The sequence below is a fragment of the Spea bombifrons genome, chromosome 9 (genome assembly GCF_027358695.1).
Source record: "Spea bombifrons isolate aSpeBom1 chromosome 9, aSpeBom1.2.pri, whole genome shotgun sequence".
NCBI lineage: Eukaryota > Metazoa > Chordata > Amphibia > Anura > Pelobatidae > Spea > Spea bombifrons.
This window is the reverse complement of record NC_071095.1, coordinates 4,820,196-4,831,795: the sequence shown is the minus strand read 5'-3', so window position 1 is coordinate 4,831,795 and position 11,600 is coordinate 4,820,196. Positions and strand designations below refer to the sequence as shown.

At 43.8% G+C, this 11,600-nt stretch overlaps 1 protein-coding gene across 1 annotated transcript; it reads right to left on the bottom strand.

Annotated features, from left to right (window-relative positions):
* Positions 1-4,196: 4,196 nt before the first annotated feature.
* Positions 4,197-8,226, bottom strand: LOC128505128 (40S ribosomal protein S3a-like). The gene is made up of 2 exons (XM_053475427.1): positions 8,178-8,226; positions 4,197-4,695 (listed from the first exon to the last, which is right to left on the bottom strand). Exons 1-2 carry the CDS (start codon positions 8,224-8,226, stop codon positions 4,235-4,237), a joined length of 510 nt encoding a protein of 169 aa, XP_053331402.1. The 3' UTR covers positions 4,197-4,234.
* Positions 8,227-11,600: the final 3,374 nt, after the last annotated feature.

The window sequence follows — 11,600 nt, the reverse complement described above, 5'->3', positions numbered from 1 at the left end:
TGTACCACCTAGGTGCCATACACTCTGTGTTTTGAATCCTGCAGACTTCTGTATTGTGTTAGCAATTATTGTTATAATTGCCATGCGTGTATAGATACCTATGGTGTTAGAGTGGCCGTATGTATTGTTTTAGGGTGCATATAAATATATCAGGCATCATATTTCCACATTTGAGGACTGGCCCCAGCTACGTGGTGGTTTAATGGTAAGTTGACCTACCTAACGTACAGATGATCATTAGTTCAAACCTTGTTGGGACCTGTATCGTGGAAAAGTTTTATAATCTGTTTATATATATATATTTTTTAATATATGGTATTGAAAAATCCAAACCCCAGTTGACTGGTGGCATAATGGTAATGCGACCTGCCCGGCATATAACGGGTTTGTTCCCCGAGGGCCTCTATGTTGTGAGTAAGTATGTTGCAGTGTATATATTTATTTATATATGGTAATGCTGTATCTAGTGTTTTAGAGGCTCTTTATCGTGTTAAAGTGTGAGTAATGTTTTAGAGAGGTTATATAATAGTTTATGTCAATGAGGAGAAAACAGGGTCATATATCTATGGTGATATCCCAAAGAACCTGGTTGTTTGATGGTGTAACGGTAATGTGACCTACTTGTTACATAAGGCGTTCTTGGTGCGAACTTCAATGGCTTCTTTATTGCGTGTAAGTATTTTGCAGTGTATATATTTATTTATATTTGGTATTGCTGTATCTAGTGTTTTCGAGGCTCCTTTATTGTGTTAGTGTGAGTATATATTGTTACAGTTGCTGTGTGTATATATGTAGGGTATATGTAATGTTTTAGAGAGGGTATATGTCAGTGAGGAGACAACAGGGTCATACATCTACAGCAAAGCCTCAGTTCTCTGATCGCGTAGAGGTAATGTGCCAATGTGCCTTTCCTGTTGTGTAAGGTGTTCGTGATTTGGACCCCACTGACTTCTTTATTGCCTTTAACAGTGTATATATTTATTTATATTTGGTATTGCTGTATCTAGTGTTTTCGAGGTTCCTTTATTGTGTTAGTGTGAGTATATATTGTTACAGTTGTTGTGTGTATATATGTAGGGTGTATGTAATGTTTTAGAGAGGGTATATAATAGTATAATGTCAGTGAGGAGATAACAGGGTCATATATCCATGGCAAAGCCTCAGTTGTTTGATGGCGTAGAGGTAATGTTCCCTACCTGTCAAGTTAGGAGTCTTTGGTTCGGACCCCAATGGGCTCTTTATTGCATGTAAGTATTTTGCAGTGTATATATTTATTTATATTTGGTATTTCTGTATCTAGTGTTTTCGAGGCTCCTTTATTGTGTTAGTGTGAGTATATATTGTTACAGTTGCTGTGTATATATGTAGGGTGTATGTAATGTTTTAGAGAGGGTATATGTCAGTAAATGTAAGTGAGGAGAACACAGGGTCATGGCGGCACATCGCTTCCTATTCCCTGGTAATGGTAATATGCCTCGCTTGATGTGCAAAGGGGTTGCCGGTTCATATCGCGTTACATGTTTTAGTGTTAAAGTGGAAGTATGTATTGTTATAGTTACTTTGTGTATATATATATATATATATATATATATATATATATATATAGTGTTAGAAATGCATAATTTTAAAGGGCATGTATCGTGTTAGCGTAGGTGCATGTAAGTATTTGTGAGTCAGGAGATGATAGGCATCATATTCCTTAGGAGAGGAAACAACATAGCCGGTTGCACACGTGGTGGCGTAAAGGTAAGGTAAGCAGCCCAACATTCAAAGGGTTGCTGGTTTGAATCCAGATGGCTACAAGGTGGTGTTAGTGAATAATTGTTGAATGTATATATTATTTTAGAGTAGGGGCATATATATAAGTATATGTGAGTCAGGAGAAAACAGGGTCATATATCCACGGCGAGAAAACAAAGCCAACTGCCTGGTGGTGTAAAGGTAAGGTAACCTGCATACTATACCAAGGATCGCTGGTTTGAATCCTGATGAATATATTGTTTTAGAATAGGGGCATATATGTAAGTATATGTGAGTTGGGAGAAAGCAGGGTCATATATCCACGGCGAGAAAACTCAATCGGCTGCTCGGTGGCGTGAAGGTATAGTTGCCTGCCTGACATACAATGGATCGCTGGTTCGAATCCTCATGATGACTTCTGCACGTAAGTACGCAGTGTGGCTCTGCTTGTGTGCGCTAGTGGATGGTGTTAAAGTGGCTCTGTGGCACTCTAACGTTGGACACTTACATACACATCTACAGCCTCACCTGCATACACATAGCCGGTTGCAGATAACACTTGAAGGTTGCGCTAAGCCGTGTGTCCTTGCACGCAGTGACCAAAAACACTGGTTGCGGAAAAGGTTTCGGAATGTGTGTGCATCCGCTTGACCCGTTCATGTGCGTGCACAGTAGCCCACACAGCGACTTACATGGAGAATCATCATGGCGGAAACGATACCGGAGATCCGGAGTATGATGGGGCATCACCGGCAGCCACCCCTTTGCCTTCTCTCTGCTTCTTTCGGGACAGAAATAAACACAATATACTCTTTGTATATTGTGAGACAAAGACCCCCTTCAGGGGGTTTTACTCACTTCAGGGGGTGTGGTCATGGGCGGGGGTGTGGTCATGGGCGCATGTCCCCCACCATCCATGCAACATGTATAAAGTATAGCAAACATGTATAAAGTATAACTAAAGTAACATGAATAGTAAAGTAACATGAATAGTAAAGTAACATGAATAGAGTATAAAGGTAACATGCAATAGAGTATAAAGAAAAAAATAGAGTATAAAGAAAAACAATAATTAAAACACTTAATTAACAAAGTATAGTAAACCACTTAGATATATTATTACTAAGGTGTTAATCTTTGTTAATTAAGTGTTTCAATTATTGTTTTTCTTTATACTCTATTGCATGTTACCTTTATACTCTATTTATACTCTATTTATGTTACTTTAGTTATACTTTATACATGTTGCTATACTTTATACATGTTGCATGGATGGTGGGGGACATGCGCCCATGACCACACCCCCTGAAGTGAGTAAAACCCCCTGAAGGGGGTCTTTGTCTCACAATATACAAAGAGTATATTGTGTTTATTTCTGTCCCGAAAGAAGCAGAGAGAAGGAAAGGGGTGGCTGCCGGTGATGCCCCGTCATACTCCAGATCTCCGGTATCGTATCCGCCATGATGATTCTACATGTAAGTCACTGTGTGGGCTACTGTGCATGCACATGAACGGGTCAAGCGGATGCGCACGCATTCCGAAACCTTTTCCGCAACCAGTGTTTTCGGCCACTGCGTGTGAGGACACACGGCTTAGTGCAACCTTCAAGTGTTACCCGCAAACTTGTCCGCAACCAGCTATGCGTACGCAGGTGAGGCTGTAGATGTGTATGTAAGTGTCCAACGTTAGAGTGCCACAGAGCCACTTTAACACCATCCACTAGCACACACAAGCAGAGCCACACTGCGCACTTACGCACAGAAGTCATCATGAGGATTCGAACCAGCGATCCATTGTATGTCAGGCAGGCAACTATACCTTCACGCCACCGAGCAGCCGACTGCGCTTTCTCGCCGTGGATATATGACCCTGCTTTCTCCCGACTCACATATACTTATATATACACGCCCCTATTCTAAAACAATATATTCATCAGGATTCGAACCAGCGATCCTTGGTACGGAAGGCAGTTTACTTAACCTTTACACCACCAGGCAGTTGGTTTTGCGCTCTCGCCGTGGATATATGACCCTGCTTTCTCCCGACTCACATATACTTATATATACGCCCCTATTCTAAAACAATATAAGCACCACAGAAGATCCATCAGGATTCGAACCATCAATCATTGGTAGGGAAGGCAGGTTACTTTTCGTTTACACCACCAGGAAGTTGGTTTTGTGCTCTCGGCGTGGAAATATGTCACTGCTTTATCCTGACTCACATATACTTATATATACACCCCTACTCTAAAATAACATAGACACTCTGTAAACATTAACACCACAGAGGAGCCAGCAAGAGTCGAACCAGCAACCCTTGGTATGGTAGGCAAGTTACTGTACCTTTACACCACCAGGCAGCTGGTTTTGTGTCCTCGGCGTGGATATATATATATCTACATTTTATATATATATATATATATATATATATATATATATATATATAAATATATATTTTCTTTCTTTACAGGCTCTAATTCAGATTATGCATCTCAGACAGATTCCTGAAGTGGGGGTTCATATCCATCAGCCCGCTCTACTTTGGCGCCTGCCTCATCTCCTGCAGGCTTCCCAGCACCACCGCCTTCACCATGTAGTTTCATAAGTTTGCCCAGCTCAAACTTTGGCTTTTTCAGCATCTTCACTTTGCGTACATACACATCATGTAGAGGATAGATGGACTGGCAGGCCTTTTCAATGTCTTTGCCGATACTGTCTGGAATTAGCTTGTTAACAACTTCTCTCAAGTCATTTGTCTGCACTTCACGAGTCATGATTTCCATCATCTTCTTGCGGATCTGACGCACTTGCTGATGCTGGGCATAAGAAGTCTTTCTAATCTGGTTGTTATGCTTTTTGGTGAATCCAACACAGAATAGGCAAAGTAGGTAGCCATCTGTGGTCTTCACATCAACGTGAGCCTCTCTGCATGGATATATGACCCTGCTTTCTCCTGACTCACATATACTGATGCCCACGTAGTCTGCATGGAACGGAGGGGGCCCTGACAGGGGTGCAGAGCAGGGCTAGGTCAGGGGGTCAAAGAAAGTTCAACGGGGAGGGGGAGGAAGTGAAGGGGGTATATAAGGTTGGTGCGTAAGAATGTTCTGGGCTTTTTGTTGTGCCAGCCTACCCGGTTCTGTGTTTCGTTTCAGGATTCTGTCACAGCCGGGGGGCGGTAGCTTGCCAGGTTGCCGGGGGGTGTTATGTGGTTATTGCCACTGGTGTTAAAGTGTCGGTGGGAGGTTCCTGGCTGGGCAGTTGCTGGAACCTCAGGTGGGGGAGGGGCATCATGGTATGCCCTCCCATAAGGTGATGCTTACAGTTTGGCCCCGGTTGGTCCTGGCAAGCTTTCGGGTGTTTTATTGTATTTGGGTCATTGCCGTGTTAATGCACCTTCGTAAATGTTTACAGGTTGCGTGGCATTGACGTTAATAAATCGTCTGTGGCCTTTATTCATCCCACATCTGGTGTCCGTGTTTTTATTGGGGGGTTAACCAGGATGACATAGCCCGAGAGTCGAGGCTACCCCCTGTCATTATATGTACGCCCCTACTCTAAAACAATCGATACACTCTAGGTGCATTAACACAAAAGAGGAGCCATCAAGATTCGAACCATTGATCCTTAGTACAGTATGCAGGTTACTTTACCTTTACACCACCAGGCAGTTGGTTCTACTCTCTCGCCGTGGAAATACCACCCTGCTTTCTCCTGACTCACATATACTTATATATACGCCCCTACTCTAAAACAATATATACACTTTATATGCATTAACACCACAGAGGAGACTCTGGGATTCAAACCAGCAATCCTTGGTATGGCATCCAGGTCACTTTACCCTTACACCAACAGGCAGTCGGTGGGGCTTTCTCGGGGTGGATATATGACTCTGCTTTCTCCTGACTCACTCTAAAACATTACTAACAGCCAAACTAACACTATAGAGATGAATACAAACACATATATACTTAAACGTCATAAGAGAGCCGGTAAGACTAGAACCAGCAGTACTTTGTAAGATACACAAGTTACCTTACCGCTATACCACCAAGTAGACAGATGCTGCTTCTGATATATGAGCCTGCTTTCTCCTGATTCACATAAACTTATATGTATCCACTCTAAAACAATACGTTCAGCTGCTCTAATAGGATAGGTATACACAAAGCAAATATGCCACTAGATATTTATACGACACACATGAGCCACAGGGATTTGAACCAAATATGGTGCACTCTTAAGACATCATGTCTTTAGGCCAACAGGCAGATGGACACGCTACCTCATCATGGATACATGATGCCTGTTTGCTCCTCATAAGAACCCACTCTAAAATGTTGCACTACAGTCACTCTAACACAAACACGCCCCAAAATGGCGCCATGAAATATGGGGCTGGTATTCATTTATTTCCAGGGCAGTTTTCATTCCCAGTCGGACCCTGACTACAGACTTGAGGCCGCTCAGTACGCTGACAGTGGGGTAAATCAGGACATGGAGCAGGTGTGTACACATCTGCCTTCTTGACAAACAGCAAAGAGCTTCCTGCCCCTCCTTGGATACATGTCCCCAGCTGTATCACCGCCTCAGGCTATCATTACCTGCAGAGTGGGGTAATAGTAATATTCAAAAGAAGAGTGAACAAAGCCTGGACAAAACCTAGAAGCTTACACTCCAAGAGTGCCAGGGAGGCAATACAAAGCCTGACATCTGATTTATTAGCCGGACAACGGTTGGCTGATATGATGGGGGTTGTAGTCCGCAGCTGGTGGAAGGAGTACGAAAATACTAATTGGGTTACTTGAAGTATCTTGTCGCTATTTAAAAGCAATTGTGTAAATACTGGTGTTAGGGCACAGTAACATTGATGCGTGTAATCCGCCCTGTATGTCAAAACTCATTTCTGCAGCCGAATAACAAAAGTATTCTTTCAGGAAGTCCTTCTGTTGTATCCATAATCTTAGGCGATCACAGGGGCAATAAAGTTTCACAACCGTCAGTTTCATCCGTTAAACAGAAGATGCTGCATTATGTTACATACACCCCGCTGGTTGAGCGTCACGCATGCCAACTACCCTACAAATATACAGCGCACCTGGAATGACTAGGGTAGACTATGCCTGGAGACGCTTGGACAAAAAAAATAAATAAAAAAAATAAACCTTTATTTTTTATTATTTCCCTGTAATTTAAGGGTAAAAATATCCCAGAATCATTCTAAATTCGAGGTTTCATGCACAATAGAATTCCCTAGGCTCTTCTTAATCACGCCTTAAACTATAGGTAAGGCAAAACGTGGCAACATTAATAAAGTGATCATAGTGACACCATGATGTCACCGGGGCACGCGTAGGGTGAATTCCCACTACAATCCGCTTAAGAAAGCCATAGTGCAGTAAAGCGGACAGGCTCCTGCTGCCTTCTGAGATGCTGTAGTATAGAGGCTGCAGTCTCGCACTATATCAGGTTCCTATCTGTCACCAAGGTCTGTAGTGATGTTACATATTTTTGGAACAGAATAGCAGAATGCCCCTAATCCCAAGAGCTTACAGTCTGTGGAGTTGGACAAATGCCAGGACGGAAGCATGATTCTACAGGGCGTGTAGGAAAGAAAGGTAATAGAGTAGTGAGCGAGAGTTCAATAGACAACTAAAGTACAGTGTGCTTTTTATGTGACCGGAGGTGTATTCATAGATTTTCTTCCCGACAACGTTGGTAACGGAGACGGCAAAACTGGTTCTGAAGGTGATTCCACCCCGGTGCTGAGGTGTCCCCTCCCTCCCTTCCGTCCGCATTGTGACCAATTCAGGAAACTGCGTCGGGTAAAGCCATTTCCCGTCTTCTTCCCTGAGAAGTGGGAATCCAGGGAGGGCACGGCTTCTTCCTCAGATGTGTAATATTAGGAGGGGTGCCATGGCCACTGGATACACATCCTCTTCCTGCACCATTTAAAGGTAGATAGTAAGGGCTGAGGGGGCTATGAGTCAGTGGGTGTCCTTCTGGGTGGGTATGGGGTGCCTGGCCCTATACACATATTTCTTCTCATTCGAAGCACGTTCTTCCCACCCTGAATGGAATTCTTTATAAGAGCCTGAGCCAACACTATTTGTGACCCCCCCCATTAACTCCCAGAAGACGTAGATGCCACCCCCACACCTTATACTCTTCTCTTCCTCCTCCGAGTCGGACCGCCAGTGCTCTGCCTTTCCCACCTGAACTTCTGTAACCTTATGTCTGTGTATTACATATAGATCAATGTGTGCTACCTCCGTATAGCACAGAAGTGATAAGGCTGCCCCTTCTCTTTGTATAACACGCAAAGCTATGTGTATTGGATCCCAGTACCACACACACCGTTTCCTACCTGTAATGCACATGCAGGGCCCTGCACTTTGCGTACAAGATGTTTGTGAGCTGGGTAGTAATTACCTCTCTGCCAGCTGTGGATTGTTGGTCCGTTTATCCGTTCCGACTGCATTCTGGGATACTCAACAATAGTAAGGAGACTGCAGTCTTGCCCGATATCCACCTTTTTGGGACAAGGGCTCCCATTATACCGCTAGACTGTAAGCTCCTTGGGACAGGGTCTGCCATTACACCGCTAGACTGTAAGCTCCTTGAGAAAGGGTCGGCCATTATACCGCTAGACTGTAAGCTCCATTGGGAAAGGATCTGCCTTGAAACCACTAGACGGCAAGCTCCTTGGTATGGAGTCTCTCATTATACCACTAGAACGTAACTTTTCTAATACACCACTACGTGTTAAGACCTTTAGTACAGTAACTTCAAATTTCAAACATTTGAGTATGAATATAAGATGCCAGAAGGGGTTAACGAGTTGGCGGTACATGCACGAGCTCCCGGGATAATGTTCCACGCCTGGCAGCTCTGGCTCAGCCGAGTAACTGAAAGCAGATCTGTACGTTCCTCTGGTTTGGCTGGGTATGCCTTCTGTCCCAGTAACCCAATTCTGCTTCGCTCTGGAGCGAACATGCCTATTTAATTAGAGTCAGACTCGCGGCGGCTCTTCCAAAAATAACAGAATGCAGCTCGACGAGTCCCCTTTTAAAGAGATGTAAAAGGTGAGAGGGGACAAACGGGAACATGGTGAACAAATCAATCTCAGCAGGCCCCTGTGTATTGGGCACCGATACTGCGTGACGTATCTGGTTTGTGATAACGCAGAGAAAGCAATCAGAGTGTTTGGGTACACCGAGAACCCCTGGTCTGACCCCTTAGCCTCTCTTGGCCCATTCACAAGACTATACATGATTCTTCAGAAGGACAAGATCTGTAATGTAATTACTAATGTCCAGGGACTTCAGGGGTAAAACCTGAAATGCTAATGCTTGGGCAACCTTTAACGTCACAGGCATAAACTACCCCCGAAACCACCTAAGGGTTTATTAGGGTATGTACCGATGAGGCGAGTTCTGGTGGTACAAATAAACTCAAGGGGTCTTTTCTTTAAGGTGATGGTGTATATTGGGTGTTAAATTTGTGACTGGGACGAGGAAAACCATTGTGTTATTTCTGGGTTAGCCGACGAGTGTGACAGTCAGGGAAGCGCTTGCGTGATTTCAAGCATGGGGCGAGATTGAAGTCCTGTGTGATCCCTGTGCACCGGGTCGCTCAAGGCCTGAATGGTCTGAATTTGCGGTCATCGATAAACGTCTAGTGTCCCCATTCTGTCAGGGATGCTGACAGTAAGGCTGAGATCACAACACAATAGGATAATCCCCCGTCTAACCCGGTCTTCCTACAGGAAGGAAGCCGCACTTCCCAGGGCTAGGTGGCAGGGTGTGTGAGTGAGTGTGCGTGTCACCGGTGAAACAGAGGGTGCGTCCGGTGCTTACCGTTCGAGGCAGCTCCTGTCTCTACGCTGGAGACCAGTCACTGGTGTGCATGAGATACTACCGGTACTACAGGCAGCTGTAAGGGTCAAAAGCACAATTCAAAAGAAATACAGAAGTAATTGTTCATAAACCCCAATGATATTGGATAGGCATTGGTTACCAGCTGTGTAAAAAGCCAAAAATCACATTTAAATGCGTTGCAGCAAAAGGTCTTGACCATAGTGGCCAGATGGATTTTATCAAATTCTAATCCTGCGATTCATTTTATAGCAACTGAAGCGGAGACTGCTGTGGTTTCAACAATGCACCCACCAAGATATTTCGTTGTGTAGATAATAATGGCTCATTGAAAAAGTATCCCACAATGAGTCAAGCCCTGATTACCGAGAAATGCTGTTTATTAGTGGACAGAATGTTATGTATCTATAGAGACAGTCTGAAAACGCAAAAGACAACGCAACCTCTGGTTAGAAGACTCGGTTGTCTCTGACACAGGTACATATATACAGGTATATATATGTTTAAATCCTCACAAAAGCAACCGTGTAGTTAATGGGCTTCACGCTATGGAGTCTGAGTAAGAGTAGAAATAAGTCATGTGGCCGGCCTAGATGCAGGTTCTCCATCCCTAGTAAGAGTCTCCATAAGAGCGGCAATATGCATGACAAGGGACTGGAGAATGCTGGGAGGGGATGTGGAATGTGGAATGTTGGGGATGGGGAATGCTCGGAGCGATGGAGACTTGGAGGGGATAAAAGATGCTTGGATGGGATGGAGAATAGTAGGATGGAGAATGCTTACTTGGTATAGGGACCACATCGGCCACATCAGGACAAGTATAAGTTTTTCATATTGCTGACCAGCCCAGATACATTCCTGCCCTGCAGTATGTGGGATGTATAGACTTATGGAAGGTAACCCATTAGTCGCTTATACATCCCCCATTCTACAGGACAGCATTTCTATCTGGGTTTTAAGAACCATGACTGATGTGGTCATGGATGATGGAGAATGTTGGGATGGTGAAGGCTCACAGGGATGGGGAATGCTAGGACGGAATGGAGAACGCTAGGAGGGATCTCGTTATTTTTGGTATACAGCGGGAGGAAGTGGAGATTATAACCCACTTCGAGTCAAACGCTAATAAAACACTCACAGATTTAGAGATATCATGGGACAGGCAGACAGGGATTGCAGACAGGTCATAAACCGCTAGTTTGTGGCATTGCAGAAGTTTGGGAAAATATAATGAAAAAGGGTCAAAGATTACAACTCCCAAGTGAAAAGTAAAAATGCTTTTTACCCTCCCTGCTGTACACGTAAACCCAAAGAGCCGACTATCGACTCGTCCCATTTGATGTCCCTGTGGATTATGTTGGGTATCTGTTAATTGGAGATAATTCCCGAGGCACCTCTGGAAACGTGTGCACGTTACCTTCTCCTATAAGCGTCTTGGAAGGAGAGTAGGCTTACAAGTGCCAGGATATTTGTCATGGAGTTATTGTGAGGATTGTGACAGCTGGGGACATCAAAATCTTAAGGTCCGCGGTCTAAGGTTTTTCATATTTTCAGCCATATCTGGTGTCCCATGTAGCTTCCACAGCAGGCCTCCAATACCATTCCGTTTAACTAGGATGTTATGCTGAATGCTGAAGGAATTATTTCCTAAAGGTTTTGAGTGTTTTTAAAATTTTTCATTTTTTGGCAAATTCTTAAGGTCCGTGGTCTAAGTTTTTTCACATTTCCAGCCATATCTGGTGTCCCATGTAGCTTCCGCAGCAGGCCTCCAATACCATTCCTTTTAAGTAGGATGTTATGCTGGATGCTAAAGGAATAATTTCCTAAAGGTTTTGAGTGTTTTTAAAATTTTTCATTTTTTGGCAAAAACTTAAGGTCCGCGGTCTAAGTTTTTTCATATTTTCAGCCATATCTGGTGTCCCATGTAGCTTCCGCAGCAGGCCTCCAATACCATTCCTTTTAACTAGGATGTTATGCT

Bases quoted from the DNA above. Each gene is read 5' to 3' on its own strand.
- LOC128505128 (XM_053475427.1), bottom strand. From the start codon at position 8,226: ATGCAGTCGGAACGGATAAACGGACCAACAATCCACAGCTGGCAGAGA. The intron at 4,696-8,177 runs GTAATTACTACC...TATGTGAGTCAG, and splicing joins AATCCACAGCTGGCAGAGAG to GAGAAAGCAGGGTCATATAT.